General features: G+C 42.7%; 1 protein-coding gene across 1 annotated transcript in view; it reads right to left on the bottom strand.

Moving 5' to 3' along the window:
• The window catches only part of CUNH12orf75 (chromosome unknown C12orf75 homolog), a 42,685-nt gene that overhangs the window by 11,197 nt on the left and 10,774 nt on the right, over positions 1–20,714 (bottom strand). The window contains exons 2-3 of the mRNA XM_015482815.2: positions 19,401–19,425; positions 1,026–1,061 (exon numbers count right to left, since the gene is read on the bottom strand). Coding sequence (XP_015338301.1) covers positions 1,026–1,061; positions 19,401–19,425 — 61 coding nt within the window. The remainder of the gene's footprint in view (positions 1–1,025; positions 1,062–19,400; positions 19,426–20,714) is intronic.

Raw genomic sequence — 20,714 nt, forward strand, 5'->3', positions numbered from 1 at the left:
GAATGTCTTCTTTGATATAAGGGGGAGGACTCAAAAACAGAGCAGGGAGGAAGAGCATGAGAAGAAGATTACCATTAAAATAGGGGTGCGTGGGAATGGGAGAGAGAAAGGGAATTGCACAGAAGATGGTAGGAGACCCTCATTGTTATGCAAAATTACATATAAGATGGTGTGAGGGGGAAGAAAAAAGAGAGAGAGAAAAACGTGTCACAGTAGATTGGGTAGAAAGAGGGGAGGGGAGGGGAGGGAGGGATAGGAAGGACAGCACAATACAATAGACACTAGTATGGCCCTATGTATAAACGTGGCTGTATAACCAATGTGATCCTGCAATCTGTACACGTGGAAAAATAAGATTAAGATTACGTACCCCATTTGAATCAAATGTATGATATGTCAAGATCATTGTAATGTTTTGAGCAACTAATAAAAAAATTTTAAAAAAGAAGCTATATAAGAAAACTATTGAATTAATGGAATTTTTAGATTTTTATTTGCAATGAGAAAGAAGAAGCTGGGATGTTATAAGTTAGTATGGTAATAAATATCAGTGGAGTAACATGTTACAGGTAATCAGTCAACAGTGATCAAGAATTCAGAGTGGTCACCATGGGATCGGCTGTTAGTGCAACAAAAACATTTTCTGCATGAGGAGATAAGCTATGAAATGAGAGGAGGGAAAGGTAAGGAGTAATGAGAGCAGGGTGCAGCCAACTGGAGGAGGAGGAGGAGAGAATGGGGAAGGCTGGGAAATGAGAGGAAGTCACCCCCGAGGAAGAACAGCCAAAGGCCACAGGCTGGCAATGGGCAGAGGCTGCGCACAAGACAAAACCTCAGTCTGCTGGAAAGAAGCACAGATTCTGAATCCTGGGCAAGTTCCTTTCCAGATCTCATGCTCTTACCTGTGTTCTGTGTGCCAAAGCTTCCCATGGACTCTGTGTTATTGGTAATGTGCTACAGAGTGTTCAATCCATGAGGTGTGGTCAGAATGATTAAATTAAAGCCAGGTGCAACACCAAACATACCTCCTCTTGTCATCTTCTGTTATCGATTCTTCTGCTCTAAAAGGTTAAAAACATAAGCAATGAGTCCGAGTCACTTGGTTACATGGCCAGAGACTTAATTTTTGGTTATGAGCGAAAAGGGATCAAGTTAGAGCCTGTGTTTTTTATTTCAAGCACTGCCATCAAGTATCTCTATAGCACAGTGTTTGGGCTCCATCTCAGTCACTCATGCACTAAAAACTTGTTAAGTTTCCACTTACTAAAATGTGCAACTCAGCAAATGGCAAAAAGCCCAACCACCAAACCAAATGGAAAACTGAAGGAAGCTGAGACTGGAGAGGGCACATGGCTCATCATGAGGAGGCCTGAATTCTCTTTGGCTATGCCATGGTTCCCACGGTGACCAAGAGGCTATGGGCCAGCAGCCCATGCCTTCTCTGTAAAGCAATGGGGTCGGCCAGATGACCCCAAAGTCCCTCCCAGCCCTCACACCATGATTTTGGGTCTCTCATGCCAATTCAATGGCACAACTATGAGCAGTGAATGATTTCTTCAGTCCCAAAAGAATCAACACTAATTTAATTTTCTTTTGTCTAAAAACACAAGCCATTTAATACACACTACTACAAAGAGAGAGCAAATGTTTCAGAGGAAGGTCCTGGAGGACACCACTACTTGAGACCACACAGCTTTGTTCCCTGCATAGAGGAATCCACATTCCCCCAGAAGTCCTTGGTGTTTTCTAAGAGGATTGGGAAGCCTGCCTTAAAGCCCCAGTCCACACACCTAAGTTACTTTTAGGAAAGAAAAAACCATCACCCCAACAAAACTCCAATGTTCAACACATGCAGTTCTCAAGAAGCAATCAGGCTGAACGCATCCAAACACCTGCATCGGACCTCTTGATTCCAGAGATGGTCTCAAAGTTGTGAACACCACAGAGGTACCTGTGTTTCCCTGCAAGTAGGCGTGGCAGTGCCTGGGGAACACTGGCCAGGAACCCAGCAGTGACTCCAATCCAGGGCAAATCCACCTTGAGATCTCATTTACTCCAACTAGGCACAGAACTCAATTATGCCAGACAATTATCAGCTTCATTTGCCTCTTGCTAAAGTTAAGCTGTTCTTTAATTCAGAAGTCTTATTGTATGAGAAGTGGTGTGATGTTTATTGAAGAAGTGGTGTGATGTTTATTGATGTGGTTTAACAGTGTTGTTCACTACTTTTAATTAAACTGGGTTTATAAACAGATAATGGGACAATGATGGTGACAAATTCACTTACTTTGGTCCTCAGTGACTAACAGCATCATAAAATCATTTGTGAAGCTATATAACTGAAGATCTGGACACATACAATGTCTCACATATCCATTTACAGCTACTCTTTTTTTTTTTAAGAGAGGGAGAGAGAGAGAATTTTTCAATAATTTTTTTTTTTTTTTTAGTTTTCAGCGGATACAACATCTTTGTTTGTATGTGGTGCTGAGGATGGAACCCAGGCCGCACGCATGCCAGGCTAGCGCGCCACGGCTTGAGCCACATCCCCAGCCCTACAGCTACTCTTCACATTCAGTTACATCTATTTATTCTAATTCTTTTCCAGTTTGCCTCATTCTGCTTAAAATATATTTTAACTTTGCCCAAATATAAGAAAATAGTAAATTATTTTAAATCTATTATTCAATAGCCTAAAACCCAATCTGCAGTCCCTAGTATAAAATTAATCAACAATCTTACACATATAACTGGTGCACAAGACAAAACTGTTGATACTGTAGCTGTTGTATCTACTGAATAATAAACTAAGCTTTAGATACAACATAAAATCTCCAAAAATATCAATTATAATTATAAGACATCCATTCTTTTAAACCTTCAAAAAAATTGATATGGTGGCCTGTGTACATACACCCATGTAGATAGGGCTGCCACTTCACCATTCCTTCTACAAACAATTATGCTTAACTCAATTATGCTTAAGATTAGAGAACTGGACTTTTAAAACGGTGTCATTGAAGAGTCCCTCCTGAGTGTCAGGCACAGCACAGGGACTTCACAGGCTTCAGTGCTATCCCTAATGACAGCTCTGAGAGCTCAGACCAGAGGAACCAGGTGCAGAGATCCACGGAATTAGTAAAGATCTAGACCAAAAAGCAAAACCAACATTCAAATTCACATTCTAATTCACACTCTGCCTCTATGGGACAAAGATGCAAAAGTCAAAACCAACTCCAGTGACAGCCTGGCAGCTTCTCCTCATGTGCAGCTGACTCTACATCACTCTGTGAAAGCTTTGAGTACCACCCCTACCCATGACCTGCTTGTGTGGTTATGCCAGGCACTTGGCTAATGCTATCATGATATTTCCTTTAATCTTAACCACAATCCTGCAAGACAGGTATTAGCCTCATCTTCAAAATGAGAAACTGAAGCTCTGACAGGCAGGCGGTGGGATCAAGGCTATAAAACTAATGGAGCCAGAATTCAAACCCAAGTTAGCAAGACTCCAACGCTTGCTCTCCCCAGCTTCCTGAGCCCAGGCGAGTTTGTATTAGAGAACACACACATGCCCCAGCTGGATCTCCCCAGTTTATATCCTCTAATTTAAGGAAAGGGGGGACCAAGAAGGTGGGAGAGTCTGAGTCCACGTTTCACTAGCATTAGAAGAAACCTCGAACAGCCACCAGAAACCAGCACCCTTTGCAGATCTTTTCAAATTGCTACGTAACTCCTTTTGATCCAGGTTCAAGGGCTGTTCTGATCAGAAGATGCCTTAGGTCTATTCACCTGGACACTCAGGTCCAGACTGAGGTTAAATCACAAAAAAAAAAAAAAACTGATTGATCTAAACCAAATCTCCTTATGCGAGAATAAATCCCAGCCACTGTTTAGCTGCCTGTAGAGAACCAAATGCTGCCTGCCCTGCCCGAGCCCAAGACAGCAGTGTCCCACCAGCTAGGGTGACAGGGATCGGCCCCAATAGCACAGACCAAAGCATAAGGAAGAAGAAATGGTCTGGCAAGCAGCAGTAGATTCCTGGTAAAAGGAAGGCCCAGAGATGTTAAGCCAAAGTCCCCAGGAAGCAAATGGAATTTCCCCAAGGTTATTAGGTTTTCAGGCTCTAGATGGGAGTCCAAAAAATGGACCGTCTGGTCTCTCTGTGGGTAAATACTGCTGCAGTGCCCAAGAACAGCCCAGATAAGAGGTGGATGAAGAGGTGGCAATTAACATCCCAGAGCGGGAGTGGACAGGTTTGGACTTCCAACAACCACCCTGCTGGACCATCAGAGAACACATGCCCAATACCTGGCCCCTTCCGATGTGATGACAGGACTCTCACTCTCTCTCTCTCTCTCTCTCTCTCTCTCTCTCTCTCTCTCTCTCTCTCCTGTCTCNCTCAATCCCTCTCTGGCCTTCACTACTCTCTCTCTCTCTCTCTCTCTCTCTCACACACACACACACACACACACACACACACACTAATGCACATTCTGGTGTGGAGGACTGACTTCCTAAATGATGAGAAAAGAGGACATTATCCTAGGATAGCTTCAAACTGGTGTGTTAAATTTATCTTAGTGCTCATCAACTTAGCAAGAAACTCTAAGTCTTCAGAATTCCAATCCTTGTTCTTTTCTCCTCACAGAACTCCATATTTTGAAAGATTCTCTTATCAACCTGCATTAGTAATTCTTTTTCTAATACTTTCTTAGGTTAAGTGTCAAAGCAAGAACCTGATGAGCCTGAAAAACCAAGGTACCCACGAGAATGTGTGTACTTAAATCAAAGGCAAATAAATTTCAATCTTGGTTACCTGTGCACGACATGGTAAGCACATGCAGATTTCTGCCAGGTTCTGGAAGGAGTTTGTGGCCCATCTTCAATGCTGAGGATCCAGGATGTCAGGCTGGGAGCTAGGATGGGGCCAGAACATCCACAGCCCTGTCCGCTCCAGGGAGCCAGGCTGACCCTCGCTGAGGAAGTGATTGCTTTTCTTTTAGCCCAAGTGGGAGGGCAGGAAGTGTATGGCTTGCAGCTGTGACTGCTAATGGACTGTGATATTTGTCCCCTAAACCAGTGGAGGAAGCAGGAAGGAAGAACAGAACATGGAACCACACTTTCACCAGCTTTATGAGAATACAGCCACTAAGGGGGAGTCCAGAGGGTTCTCGGACACAGGCAGCACAGATCTATTTCCTGCCAGGACCAAAACAGAACAGTAGGAGTAGAGAATTAGACGACTTCACCTCCTAGAATCTTCCCTTGGAGAGAAGAGCCTGAAGACGGAATGATCCCATGCTGGGAAGACAGACCAAGTGCAAACAAGACCAGTTCACAGTGGAAGAAACAGAAAAGGAGCCAAGCTGCTCTGCTGCACTGGATGACTCTCGGGAGTTGATGGGCCCCAACATCTCTACAAACTCCGCTTACCCATAATCTTGTCCCTTAGAAAAGGAGCAAGCGACACATATCAGCCAGGATAAACCTGCTAAAGCATAATCCACTTCTAATCATGGCCTCCTGGGGGGAGATGAGATTTGGGAGCCAGTATCCAGACACCTGCAAGCAGAGGCACTGTGAAAGGAGGAAAGAGAGGCAGGTGTGAGAGAAGGGACTTGGGAACAACAGGAGTGTCCCTTCATCTAATATAAACGAAGAGGAAACTTTGAGAATACGGCTTATCCCAAGAGAACCAGAATGCAGAGTCACAGGCGATAAGGGACCAGGCACCATAACCCAAGTCACTAAAACCAACAAGTAACAAGCAAGTCCCACAAGTTTCCCTCCCACTCCTCTCCCTGGCTCCAAGGATTGGGATTCATCGGGACTTCTCCAATTTCAATTTCTCCATCATGGAGCCAGAGGCTGCAGCCAATGGAGGAAGAGAAACCAGCACAAATCCGTTCTGGAAAACCCCACATGGCACACCAAGGCAGTCTGCTCTCGCTGGGGGACCTAGGCTGCTGCCCCTCCTCCACACTGTGCGGGGACTCTGAAAACCACACCCTTTTTGCCACCTGGTTCCCTTTAGGTTCTACCCACGGGGGGTGCAAAAGGGAGGACAAAATGCCTAAGGGGGAAGGGCTGCTCTTCCCAGCTGAGCCTGCTCTTCTGTCAGCACCACCCAGCCCACGGCCCCGCCCCCTAGCCTTCTTTCACAGGGTCCTGGTCACTACAGGCGGGCGTGCAGCGGCCATCGTGTGACCTCACCTGTGACTACGGACGGGTGCCAAGTTAGATCTGACAGCCCCAGCTGGTGCTGCCCTAAGTGGCCTGGGCCCCTCCATCAAGACCCTGACAGGTCAGCAGCGGGCAACACGCTCGACTCAGAGCCTGGGTCCGTGCTTCTCGGAATCCCAGGCCCCCAAACTCCTCCATTTCCACAGCCCAACCTCTTGCCTTGGTGGCTCCAGGCCGGTGGGGGAGGGGGGACAGCTACTTCCTGCTGCTGCTTTCTGCATCACCTTGTCTTCCTCTGACCTTCCCGGCCCTCCAGGACCTGCTCACCCAATTCCTCAATAGCAACTTCTCGCTGTTAAAATGGCGCCTCTGGTCCCACAGTTTCATGATGGCTTCTCATTATGGTGACTCAAGTCAGGTTTCTGGCCCCCGGACCCAGAGTTTTTCTTCTTGACAAATATGTGTAGTTTTATGTTGAGCCCCTGGCCTCCGCGCCTCTGGGGTCCCATCATGCCCCGTGACATAAAGAACCCATGGCGGTGGCAGCATCTCCCCTGTCACGGCTGCCCTACCCACGGCTGCCACCTCAGAGCTTCTCTGGATCCTTCTTTCACTAACTTATTCCCAGTTTCCTGGGTGCCTAAGGGAGGGGCATGCCCTGTGGTGACAAGCAGGTCAGAGTGACTCAGGTCCACCTCCCGTCTCAAGCTTCTGGGTTCCTCCCTCTCCGTCATACCAGGAAAGCCCTAGCATACTCCTCCCCAGGTTAGAGTGGAGGTCCGTGGGTCTGTTTCAGCAACCCAGGAAATGAAACTGTTCGTGTTCCACCCATAAACCTCAACTATTCAACCAGAGTCCCTGTTCATCACAACAGAGCTAATAAATTAAGTCCAATTCAGTATACACTCGTTCCTGTTTGGTCTACACCCTGGGAATCCATTCCCACATATTCCCTAGGTCTCCAGGGACACCAAGTGTGAAACCTGTCATGACTCTGCAGCGTGAACTCCGCCCAGGGCAGCCCTGGGGGCATCCGCTGCAGCACCGTGAGCTCCAGCCATATTTGGGGGTTGGTCCCCCTACTGATCGCTCTCACTTCACAGGTCAGAGGGCGACATTGATTCTTAGGCTCAAGAACCAGCAGCACAACAGAAGCAGGTGCTGAGGAGGGTAAGTAGGCATCCTAGGCAAGGCGACCCCCAGGTGAGGGAGACTAGCACCTTCTCAAAGGCCCTGCCAGGGAAACAAAGTTTCTGGCTGGCAAAATGGGGAAAGAAAGTCCGTTCTTTGTCATTAGATTCACCTCAGTTCTAATTTAGGCCAGTCTAGTGCTCTTGAGATGAAAAGGGAAATTGAGGAGGCTACAGTGGCTGTCTCTTATCTCACTAAAGGGGACACACACACACACACACACACACACACACTGTGAAATGAAATCTAAAGCAGCAGACAGAAAACCTTTCCATGTACCACAGTTTGGGGGTAAATTTTGATTTGTACTGTTGGTGCTAAGGGTTGTGTCCCGGGACTTACATGTGCTAAGCGGTACTCTACCACTGAGCTATATTTCACACGGCTTTAGTGCTCTAAGATCAGGACCACTTGCCCGGGACAACTCAAAAAAGTCACATTCCGAAGCCAGGCACAGTGGCACACACTTGTAGTCCCAGAGGCTTGGGAGGCTGAGTTCAAAGCTAGCCTCAGCAACTCAGTGAGACCCTGGCTCTAAATAAAATATAAAATAGGGCTGAGGATGTGGCTCGGTAGTTGAATGCCCCTGAGTTCAATCCCCAGTACGCCACCCACCTTGATTTTTGTCTTCCACAGCTAAGCAAAGAGTAAAGGGAGGAAAGGAAGGGCATAAGGAGGCAGGGAGCCTGGCCTTTTCGGTACTGTGGTGTAAGCAACCACCTATTGGAATACTTCTAAGGGCCCAGAAAGGCCAAGATTTAATATAGTTTCTCTTTACCTGTTGACTAAAGACACAAACTCAAGTTATCCATATCCGCTAAGAAGCCCCAGAGTCAAAGAATGGGGAGGCACCCCAGGGAGAGAAGGAGAAAACCCCAGGGAAGAGCCTGGGCCAAGAGCTGGGTTCGAGAATGACGTCAGTCAGCACCAGAACCAGTCTCAGCAGGAAGACTGAGTTCTCTGGCCCTGAGACTGACAGAGGAAAGTCATTTTCAAGGACTTATGTCAGCTCCAGGGAGTAGCCCATCCATTCTCTAGTTACACATGAGCACTACTCTGAGAACAAACCTGTGTGATAGACTTTATTTTTCCAGAAGGCATATGGCTGAACTCCTGGTAAATGCTCTCTCTGGTATCAAGACCATATTCCACTTCTGGTCATATACATCATTTGAAAAATGTGAAGAATGTGATGTAATATTTGAAAATTTTTAAGAGTGAGCTATTTTTTTTAGATATTTATTTGTCTTTAGTTGTAGTTGGACACAATATATTTTATTTTATTTTTTTATGTGGTGCTGAGTATCAAACCCAGGACCTCACTCATGCTAGGCGAGCGCTCTACAGCTGAGCCACAATCCTAGTCCAAAAGTGAACTATTTTTTTAATCATAACCGCACACCATCTTAAGGAGAAAAAAAAACTTCTAAACCACAAGAACGATTCCTAAGAACCATGGAACATGTCTGAACCATCTTGGACCAGATTTGAAAAATACACTGGGCATTTAATTAAAACAGGTATCTTCCTGGTAGCAAAGATTTAGCTTCTTTTATCAAATAACACCATGTTCAAGTAGAAAAAAAGTGTCAAGGTTAAATGCACTGACTGAGGATCTTAATCTCTTAGACTAAGATCACAGGCTTCCAGGGCTCTGACTCAGACTCGGGGTCACAGCATCAATAAAAATGTTTGCAGAAACAAATAACACCGAAGGCAGAAGGACCTCTGTGACTCAGATGCCCCCATTTCTACACCTCAGTCGATAGTTTAAGTGTGACTCACTCTCACAGAGTAAAACAATGGCGCAGTGATCCATCTTACCAACACTGACCTGGCACCTGGCACCTGGCACACCAGGAAAAAGTAAAGCAAGGAGAAAAATGAAAAGTGATAATGCAATCGACCAAGGACAGCCACTGCAGCTAAGGTGACAGATGTCATCCCATTAATTCTTCCTGAGAACCTGCTAAGCCAGCAGGGTGCTCTTTTACCCCTCTCAGATCGAAGATATGGATCCAGAGAATCCAGGTAATTATGCCCCTTTCCACTTCATACTTATCTTGGAAACTTTTCCTAAATGAACCAGAGAGACTGAATCTCTCCTGAACCATAAATAAGGTCTGATTTCTTTTGAGTCAGGGTTCTGGAAGGCAGGCTGCCTCCAGACCTGCCACTGACTGCAGGTGCTCACCCCTGGGGCAGGTGGCTCTACATTTAATTCATTCATTTCTTCACAATTTCAAAACTTTATTAGACAATTATCTTTCACTCTGTCTCCTTGGATGAGCTACTTGGCCAAAACTGGTCCCTTTCTTTCTTCCAGGACGTATTTCTGGAGAACATAAGTAACATTTACCACGAAGAATGCTTTCAGATTATCCTTTTTGTCAATGATGAATTTTGTACGTGCCCATTTAAAATCAAACGTCTCTATGGAATACCTACACCTTTGATTATTTTCATTCTGTCAATAAATAATTATCACTTAACACAAAAAGAAATCTTATTCAAAGTTAATATATCAAACATAAGCTACTACTTTTTTCCTCTCCAGTAACACATCAAAGTATTTCCCATCATCATATTTTCTTAGTTTCTAGGTTATATAAAATAGATATTCCAAGTGATCCAAAGGTTTCAAAGGCAAAATAATGGAACCATGTCATGTTCAAGAACAAACACAGATGACAAACTTTAGATGGCAGTCAGCCACTCCAATTAACATTTCCAACTCGTCCTAGCTACGACTTGCCCGAAAATTCAGAAGTTCTCACTTGCTTTGCCTACCACAACCAATGTACTTATGTGGCAAAGGCATGATGCATTTCTAACTTATTCATCAAGAAAAATGTTCTAAATATAGAGCTATTCTTATCAGATCTGCTCTAAGAAGCAGAAAACACTCTGTCGTCTTTCCTTTTCCCATATTTGCAGTGCCACTGAAGAGGCTGAACTTATTTTGATTTGTGAGTTGTACAGATTTAATGTGGAAACCTTTGGAGAACATGCACGTAGCTCCGGGCATCTATTTTTTATATAGCTTTATTGAGGCAAAATTGAAATACAATAAAATGCACATATTTAAAGTATACAATTTGATCAGTTTTGACATGTTTTGACATGTGTGAAAACAATACAATCAATATAAAAAGCATTTCCATTATTTTTTTAATTTGAAATCATGCAGACTGTGTTTCCTTCATGATTTATTACATTAGAAATCAATCACCTTAAGATATATAGAACCCCACCCCCACATGTCAACTACTTCAAAATTAAGTGACACGCTTATAACTATCTCACAGGTCAAGGAAGAGAGCACCAGAAAAGTAAATAAAAAGTGTTATGAACTAAGTGATAATACAAGCTTAAAATATTAGAATCGCTGGGATGGAACAGACTCAGACGAACATTTATAACTTCAAGTACTAGTATCAGAAAGAAGCTAGAATAACAATCAAATTATTTTCAAATTAGGTAGTAGGAAGGAAAAAATAAGAGTAGAGCAGCATTGTATGAAACAGAGAAGAAATAATACAGCTAAAAGTTGATCAAACAAGTCTAATCAAGAAAAAAGCAAGAACACAAAAATTAATATCAATGGAAAGAAAGCTATCAAAATAACCCTAAAGATGTTAAAAACATATTAAGGTAATATTACAATTGCATGCCAACAAATGTGATAGCTTACATAATATGATCTACACAAAAGAAGGATTCATGTGCTACTAAGAAAGTATATTAAAAATCATCAATGGATGAAATATTCTATATAAGTTTGTAAAGTCTAAATTATGAACTGCATTTTTTTTAGTTCTGTAGTTTCCTTATTTAGTTTTTGTTTGGAGAATCTATCCAGTTTTGACAGAGGTGTGTTAAAGTTACCTAATATTATCGTGTTGTGGTCTACCTGATTTCTTGACTGAGAACTAAGTTTGTTTGATGTACACACATGCTCCATTGTTTGGAGCGTAAATATTTACAATTGTTATGTCTTGTTGATGTATGATTCCCTTAAGCAGAATGAAATGTCCTTCTGTCCCTTTTGATTAACTTTGGCTTGAAGTCCACTTTACCTGATACGAGGACAGAAACCCCTGCTTGTTTACAAGATCCTTTTACCTTCAGTCTGTGGATGTCTTTGCTATGAGACAGCATGTTGTTGGATCTTGCTTTTTAATCCAATCTCCCAGTCTTGTGTCTTTTGATTGATGTGTTTAAGCCATTTATATTCAATGTTATTATTGAGAAATTATTTTTATTCCCTTCCATTTTGATTTATTTCTGGTTTTTACTTTGAATTAGTTTCTCATAGTCCTTCCCTTTGCTGGTTTTCACTTTTATTTTTCAGTTTTTCTTCATGAGATATTTTATTGAGAATGTTTTGTAGTGCAGGCTCTCTAGCTGTGAATTATTTTAACTTTATCCTTTCATCATCAATTCTGAAGCTTAATTTTGCTGGGAATAGTATTCTTGGCTGGCATCCATTTTTCTAGTCATCTATTTTTGTTATCATTTGTGACACTCATTTGGAGTAAGTTTGTTAATTGACAAATTTTACTTCCATTTACACTACAAGTCTCCAGATGAAAGTATCATCATTTAATTTTCCTTGTTTCCATGGTGACTTTTGCTTCTTAGGATGGTTCCAATCAAATCTACCAATCATATATGATTTTTTACTAAATTAATGTCTTACCATTAACTGGGCCTGTTTGATCTCATTCATTTCTTCACAATTCCACCATTTCTTTGGACGTTATCTTTTAAACTGTCTCCTTGGATGAGCCCCTTGGCCAATACTGGTCCTTTTCTTTCTTCCAGAGTGTTTTTCTGTAGATTGTGGGTAATATTCACTTCGAAAGAATGCTTTCAACTTTTCTTTGTATGGAGGCAATGAATCAAGAGCTAAACTGCCCTTCTTCCCGCTTGCCCTTCTTCCTCCTCACTGTTCTCCTGAGGAGCATGGTTGGCTGTGGAAGTGTCATCTGCTTAACAAAGGCAGGAACACCCTCTCCATCTCCTTAGAAACCTCCATTTTCCCTAATGGCACCACTGTTCTCCCAACCTCAAGAATATGCACCCTGTTTTCCTAACACCCAGTATCTCCAAACTCTTTGATATTTCAGATGCAACCAATTTCATCTGCACTCAAGAATGCTCCTCTTTTGGGTCTCGCCCTGCTACAAAAACCCCCAAACCACTGAAGAATTTGGTCCTACCCCAAAGTTGGTATTTCTAACCATAACTATCTTTATACCAATTTTAAAATTCATAAAATAACCATCCAGCCTCTCATGTTTTGCTGACCTCCCTTATCTTAACAACTTTTTTCTTTTTACTTTTACATAAATCATGAAATGGTTAAGCTTATTTTTTAAACTGCCTCATAACTGTACATATTTATGGGGTACAGTGTGACATTTCAACACCTGTATGTGATGCACGATGATTAAATTAGGATAGTCAGCACAGCCGTGCCATTGATCATGTCCCCGTGGCTCTCCAGGGGCTTAGCTCCTGGAACTACTTCACCCCATCTGATCAGGACTTCCTTGTGATTTTGGACTGTGTCTCTGTCTCCAGTTCATACCTCCCTCCCCATTGCTCCATCCACAGCCCCTCGGCCTCCCCTCCCTTTCTCTGATTTGTGTTCTCCAGCCCAGCATTTCAGCAGCACCTGCTGGTCACCACCCAGCCCTCCATCCGGGTGTGACCTGCTTTTCTCTCTTCTTGTTCCTACTCCACTGGGTCTCACCTAAGGAAGATCTGAACAGGTGTGGCTTCTAACCACAGCAGGGTCCTCAACATGCTGTGTCTTCTGCTATTGGGTATGCACGACAGAGGCTCTGGAAGTCTTTACAACAACCCTTCAACCACCTAATGATTTTATTTACCAGAGTAACAAGCGTGATGCCAGGCATCACACTAGGATACTGAGATATGGAATCTATAACCACCTGAGCTTTGAGCTCCCACCTGAGCTCTCTGCATCCCATCTCATTCAGAACATGAAGCAGCATTACCTTCTCCATCAGAATGGGTACAGAATGAGATAACGTACCCAAATGCTGAAATTTAGTATCTGGCATGTGGTCCTCAATAAGGATTAGCTACCAACATAAGAATGCCATTGATACTGATGAAGATGACTGCCCTGCACAATTATTATTATAATTTTATATCTACTTATACTAAAGACACAGCATCACACGGGTAGTACAGGATGGATGGAATTTTACGCACAAGCCTCCCTGCTTCCAAAATGCAAATTTTTTAAATAATACTTCAACCCCACCCTCTTTCCCTTCAGAATACACCAAGGAGAAAAGAACCCATCAGAGACTCTTAGGTTTGTAACAACGAGGGAACAAGAAGGGGTAGAGAGGGCTCAGTGACACAAGAGCATGAAACATGGAAAATTCATACAGACTTCCAAGGAAAATTAAGATTAGAGAAGCATAACTTCATTTTCAATAAGACAGACCGTCAATGTGTTTTATGCTCGTTCATTTCAAGATATTTTCCTCTAAAGCTGTTATCTTCTATAACAATAAAATGGCTTTGTCAAGAAAGGAATCAATGAAATGTCACTTTGTAAATTTTAAATGAAAAAAGTGCTTGAATTATCTCGTTTAAATCAAAAAGATGTGTTTTTTAATTTTCAACAACAAACATTAAATTTTAGCTAACTTATTTGACCATTTCTTATTCAAAACATATTCATAATATTCTTACAAATACTGCTGAAAGTTGAGAGATTTTTTTTTTTTAAACATGAAAAGTAACCAATATAGACAAAAAGCTTTGCTTCTGCCTACCTAGTTACAGTTGCCCCCTCTTTTGGTAGCAGCAATCTGATTTTTCTTTGGGGAATCATCACAAGCTTTGCGCAGGGTAAGGACCCAACTGGCTCCAGCAGTGGGGCACATGACCAGAGCCTGGCCAACGAGAATCCCACAGTCTCCTGGCCTTGACTGATTCAGAGGAGGCACAGTCCCACCTGGAGGGTCAGAGTGTTGCTCTAGGACTTCAGGGGAAACCACCAGGCTGACAAGAGGCAAGCTGGCCAGGTCAGCCACCACTTGGGGAAAGCTCCCAAGGATGAAGCCCAAAGCAGTCAAGCAGAGATGAAAGAGTTTCTTCCTGTCCTTTGACCACCTGGATCCAGCTGTGACTAAAGCCAGACCCCCGGAGCTTTTCCACTACACATGCCAATAAATTCCTTTTTGTTTGTTTGTTTAAACCAAGCTGGGCCGCTGCCATTTCCCAAAAATATCCCAACATAACCTACTGGTGCCAAATAGCTAAGATAATTCACTGAAATAAAATAAAAGCATGGCTGATTTTTGCAGGATTGTAAAGCAGCCAAATGTCATCATGTTGCTGCTGCACTGTGGTTTAAAGACACAGGGAGAGAGGCAAAGGAGTTAAGCCTGCAACACGCCATCTCTGTTTTCTCCTCTCAAGCCAATTTCAACATCAACCTCTACCTTGTGTTCTCTCCCTCCCCAACCTGCCCTCAGCTTTTCTTATTCTCTGGGTTCCTTCTCTCTAACCCACAGGTACACCCAAGTCTCCTCCACTTGGACTTCAATGTGAAAAATCATCCATACACAACAATTAGGCAGAAAAAATAACAAAAGAATTTAAAGAAATGTTAATGATGACTGTCTCTGATGGTAGGATAACAGCTGATTTCAAAAAAATATTTTTCTGGGGGCTGGGTTTGTGGCCCAGTGGTGGAGTGCTCACCTAGCACGTGCGAGGCCCTGGATTCACACTCAACACCACAGAAAAAATAAATAAATAAAATAAAGTTCAAAAAAATTGTTTTAAATATTTTTCTGTACATACATTTTCCTGGTATTCCTTTCATAATACATACACGTTTTTAGATTTAGAAAGATTGCTACCGCCATCTTTCCCACCGCCATCTTTCCCACCCCTTACTGGCAACTTCATACAGTAAAACACAAGGCATCACCCTCCCCACTTCCTCCCTCACATCCACTGTGACTAAGTTGCTATTCACTCCACTCAGTTAAAACCACTGTCCCCCAGGAGACCAAGGTGGCTACCTTGCACCCAAACATTTCTCTTCCTCCTTCAGCCACTTGGCCTTTCTGGATTAACAGCCTTCATTCCCTTGGCTTAAGTTTGAACTGCAGTGTCAGCCTCGTAGGCTTCTTTCCTTTCCTTCCTCGTTAATTCAATAAACCTTACCACGTCCCCTCTCATGTGTCTTGAATGGACCACCTCTTCTCCTTTAGTAGCAGCCATCTGTTCACTCGCCTCCCACAGCCTCACCTCCCACAGCCTCACCTCCAAGCCTCCTATGTCCACACCCCTTCTCCATGTCACTATCCCTCCTCTGGGAGTTACTGCCCTAAACCCAAACACTATCTCTAATGACCCCTGAAAGCATACAAAAATCAAGTTCCATTACTGACTTGACACCAGAGGCACTTCACCAGCTAGTCCCAGCCCACCAGCCTTGGCTCCCACCTCTGCCAAGCCTGTGTTACAGGCTCCAGGGGGAGCCAGCTGGGCAATTGTGCCCAGGAGACATTCTACTCACACACCCCGGGTCCTTCTGCATGCTTCTTGCTCTGCTCTGGGCTGCCGTGCCCTCGCCCTCCCCCTCCCCCTGTAAACCCCGGCTCATCTGTCAAGACCCACACCAACATTCATTCTGACTGTTTTCATAATCAGCCCTATCACACTATATTTTGGTCCCAGTAGACAGTGACCTACTAAAATGCAGCAGAATCATTTTACTTGTTATTGGATACTGGCTTCATGCCTACAGAAAGCAGGCAAATGAATAGGAAAAGGGAGAGAAGAAACTGCAGACCTCCTCTCAAAAACTGATGTTTTAATATAGACTAAGGGAGTAATTATAGTATTGCTGGCTTCAAAAAATAACTACAATTCTCCCAAAAGACTTTCGTGTGGTTCGTACAACATAGTAGTTGGCCAATTTGAGTTCCCCACTCTTGCAGCATCTATTATACTACTGGGGTCACTTCTTTGGATTTCAAATCAGCATATTTGGATTTTTTAAAATAAAAAATTTAAATTTTTCATAATAAAAATGTCAAACTGTCTTAATTTCTTAGCTCCTCATTCATTCATGGCATCACCAAATAATGCTCTGGTTAAGATTTATAAATCTAAAGCTTCTTCTTTTAAAAATCTGTGTTTGAATATACCTTTTGTGTACAGAAAAGTAATACTATAGTATTCTTTAACCTTTTCCAATTATATCTATCGCATTTATTTTTTAAAGAATCATTGATTTAATAAAAACAACTTTTAGTTATAGGGCATTGAATGAAGTGTAATTACAGAAAATTTAAATCTGAAGATTTCAGAATTTTAACGTAGTGAGGTGACATCTCACATCCTGAAGTAGTTAATCCTGTTGACAAAACCATCAGTAAATTCTTTAGGCACTTGCATTCCTCTAAAAGAAAGAGGATGCATAAAATTGCTCTCTTGTTAAAGAGAAATGATGGAACCTTCAACAACTTTTTACCAAACGTTAACCATGTTCAAAGTCTGATACTAACAACCCCAGAGCACAACACAATGGCAAGGCATTCCACCCCTCCAAGTCCCGAGGGAAAAGACAAGAAGGTGGACAACGGCAATGCAAGCCCCACCTGAGACATCACAGAGAGGGTCTGACATGCTGTGGCGGGTGGGAAGGGAAAGATTCTATACCCAGCAAGAAGGTTCCAGGAAATTCTTCTTGCAAAGAATAAGACGTCAGCCCTGAAGAACAGGCAGCATATTTACCAACAGAACTGGAAAAAAGAACATTTGAGGCTGCTAGAGTTTGGATGAGTGTCCCCCAAAGGCTGGCATATTAAAAGACAGTCCTAAGCTGGCGCTGTTGGGAGGTGGTGGGCCTATCAGGAGGCAGGGCCTACTGGGAGGTTTAAGGTCACTGGGTGAATGCCCAGTGGGATTGTGGAACCTCAATCATCCGCTCTTTTTCTCTTTTCTCTCTGCTCTGGCTTGAGATGTGAGCATTTTGCTCCAACATGGGCTTCCTGCCACTGTCATCCATGCCACAAAGTGATATAATCATAGGGTGGCCCTCACCAAGTGTTCTAGGCTATTCAAACTTTCAATCTCCAAAACTATAAGCTAAATAAACTTTTTTCTCTTTATAAAGTTAATTTCCTCAGGTATTTAGTTCCAGAAATGAGAAGTTGATGGATAAATGGAGGATAGCAAGAAACAGGGAAAGCAGATTGAAACATGAGTCTCTAGAGCGGTCTCCTTAAACAGTCCTGGGTTTTCTCATTCCCGACTGCCACCTCCTTCCACACCATGCAGTCAGCTAGCTTACAGCTACTCCCAAGGGATTCTGAGCTGAATCCAGTGGGCAACAGACATAATGGAACAGTTCTGAGCAGAGATCCTACAAATACAGAGCTTGAGGAAAATTAACGTGGCAACAGCATACAGAAATTGAAGGAGAGACCAAAACACCACAATAATAGGGATAAGGTAAATGTGCAGAATTTACTGTCACTGAATGTTTTGGAAATAGTCTCAGGCACTGCAATCAGGAGTTTGAAGCAATCTATTACTGCTTGTTTTATGCTTAAAGTCACATAAAAAATATTTAATTCCCAGAAAACTTTACAACCCTATCCTAATCTTCTCCAACTTCTTTGTAATAAAAAGTCTGACTCTATTTTAGTACTGGGCCACTGACAGCTTTCAAGCCCCATCGCTCTCCTTCCGTACCCCATCTGTGAAAGGCAATAGGAAACCTGTCAACAGGAAGGTCAGACCTTTGCCTCTGCATAAGAGCCCTCATCTGGTCCACTCCCCAACCACAATGAAAACCAAAGTCATGCACCTCTCCTTCTCCAGCTCAATGGCGCACTCTGGGTACCTACCCTGCTCTCCCCAGAAAGCCACATTATGTGAGTATTAAATCTTTCACACTCTCTTAATCTTGTGTGGCTCCATCAGTCTTGACATGCACCAATATGGGGTAGGAGGGCTGATCCCAACCTCCACAGAGTAACCACGAACACTATTTAACAGTAAATTCCCATGATGTCCATGTCTAGATTATAGGTGAAAGGATATAGAGCAGGGCCATAACGGAAATCCTAAAAGGTTTCTATGCCCCCTAATTAATGTCCTGTGGTCTAAAGATCAACTCAATAATGACTATGTTGAATTGTGTGTTTGTCCATCTTCTGTGGCTATAACAAAATACCTGAGGCCAGGCATTTATATCTATAAAGTATGAAAGTTTATTAGGTTCACAGTGCTGGAGACCAGAAAGTTTAAGAGCATGGTGCCAGCATCCTCTTGGCTTTTGGCAAGAACTTTCTTGCTGCATCACCACATGCCAGAGGGCATCACATTGAGATGGAGCAAGTGTGCTAGCTTGAGTCTCTTCCTCTTCTTAAAAGCCACTAATTCCAGCCTGGGAGCCTGACTCTCACGACCTCATCTAACCCTAATTATCCCAAAGCCCCCACCCCAACATGTGAATCTGGGGATTAATTTTCTAACCCATAAACTTTCAGGAGACCCACTATTCAAACCATAGTAAATAGTCACATAGATTCACTCAAATTTCTAGTTTTCAACTTTAAAGCCATTTAACATGCCTGGCCCCAGTCTGTCCTCCCAACTCTAAGACCCTGCAGAGTCATGAGAGCTCTGTGCTTAATTCTCCTATAACTGTTTACTTTCAACTAAAAGAAGCCTCTGCACAAGTTGGGATGGAAACACAATTAACATCCTCTTTTCTTAAGATTCTCAGTTTAAGTGCCAGGACAAAAAACGCTAAATTCAGGAGTCACAAATAATAGCATTCTTCAAGTAGCATTTGTAACCAAGTGATAATCTTAATGTGTGATGGCACAGAAAGTATTTTCATGTCTTTTCAGCCATCCTACAGAAATCTAAAGGTCACAATCATAAAAAACAGCAGCTTCCGAAGAAAGAGAGCTTATGATATAATATTATGTACTTACACATCTTTAGCTGCTCCCGCAGGGCCTGGAGGGGGAAAAAAGACAGGTTGGTGTTGGTACAACAGTATAGCTACAAACATGTGAAGCCCAAGACCTAACTAGTAACACTCCAGAAGAGCTAAGAACATTTTTCAATAATTTCAAAAAGGAAAGGGCAAGAGAAGTACAAAATTCAATTCTTAAGTTTAGAATTTATTCTGCCCATTTTTAACAATCCCTATACGTTACAAGGTGTGGGTTCCAAAGAGGAATGTACAGGTCACCTAACCCATTCTCCCACTTTATAAATAAGGAAGCAGACAGACCCTGAGGAACATTTTCTTTTTGAAGCCACACCTTGGAAGCTGGTGTGCACACTGCATTCTTGTAAGTCACGCTGTACAGTTATCACAAAGGGAAAGCAAAGTCACAAGAAGAAATGGAGGTGACAGACTCCATGGATCAGGGAATCTCAAGGACACCCGTCTCACTCCAAAGGAGTCGCGTGCTTGTCTAACTCTGCTCCAGCTTGCTGCTAAACTCTCTCCTTTCTGCTTCCCACCCACGTGCCAAAAGCAGACCACCTCCTTAGGACGCCATTCCCATCACTCACCACAGACTCTCTGCTCCCCCCAATACCTTTATCTGTAGGACACAGAACCTGATTCCAACACTTACCAGCCACGTGGCATCAAGCCTCCTTTACAACTCTCAAAACCTCAGTTCCCTCGAGTGGGTAAAAAGGTTATTCTCAAGATTATTGTGAAGATGTTAAAAGATAATGTGTACAAACAGCAAAGTCCGACACATAATAACAGCACACCAAATTATCGTTAGCAATCACAGTTAACTTTTCAATTTCCATATCTATGAAATGAAAACGAAAATACTTCAGCACAAGTCATAGAAAATTAGAAATAAAGATGTGCTACACAGTAAGTACACGAGAAAGCAGGAAAAGTTACTTCCAAACTTGCAAGAACTATACTTCAGTGACATTAAGGCTTGTAATACTAATAGCTGGTCATAAAGATAATCAAGACTGTCTCAAATGCATTCTTTTAAGGCTTTCACTAAACCTGAACTTTGCCATGAACACCCTTTTGTCTTTCCAGGAAGAGTAACATTTTTGTGAAACAATATCAGTAGAATGGAGGTTGGGAACTTTGTGCTTTGGTATCCGAGATCTTTTAAACCAAAATTATAAAATTAAAAAGAAAAAACAACTGCCAACAGCAGAGTGTTTTGATAGAAAAAAAATAAAGGATTAGTGCCACCATAAACCCATAAAAATGAACATTTTATTTCAGAGTCCAAACAGGCAGAAAAAGTTTA

The sequence above is a fragment of the Marmota marmota genome, unplaced genomic scaffold (assembly GCF_001458135.2).
Source record: "Marmota marmota marmota unplaced genomic scaffold, marMar, whole genome shotgun sequence".
Lineage (NCBI taxonomy): Eukaryota > Metazoa > Chordata > Mammalia > Rodentia > Sciuridae > Marmota > Marmota marmota.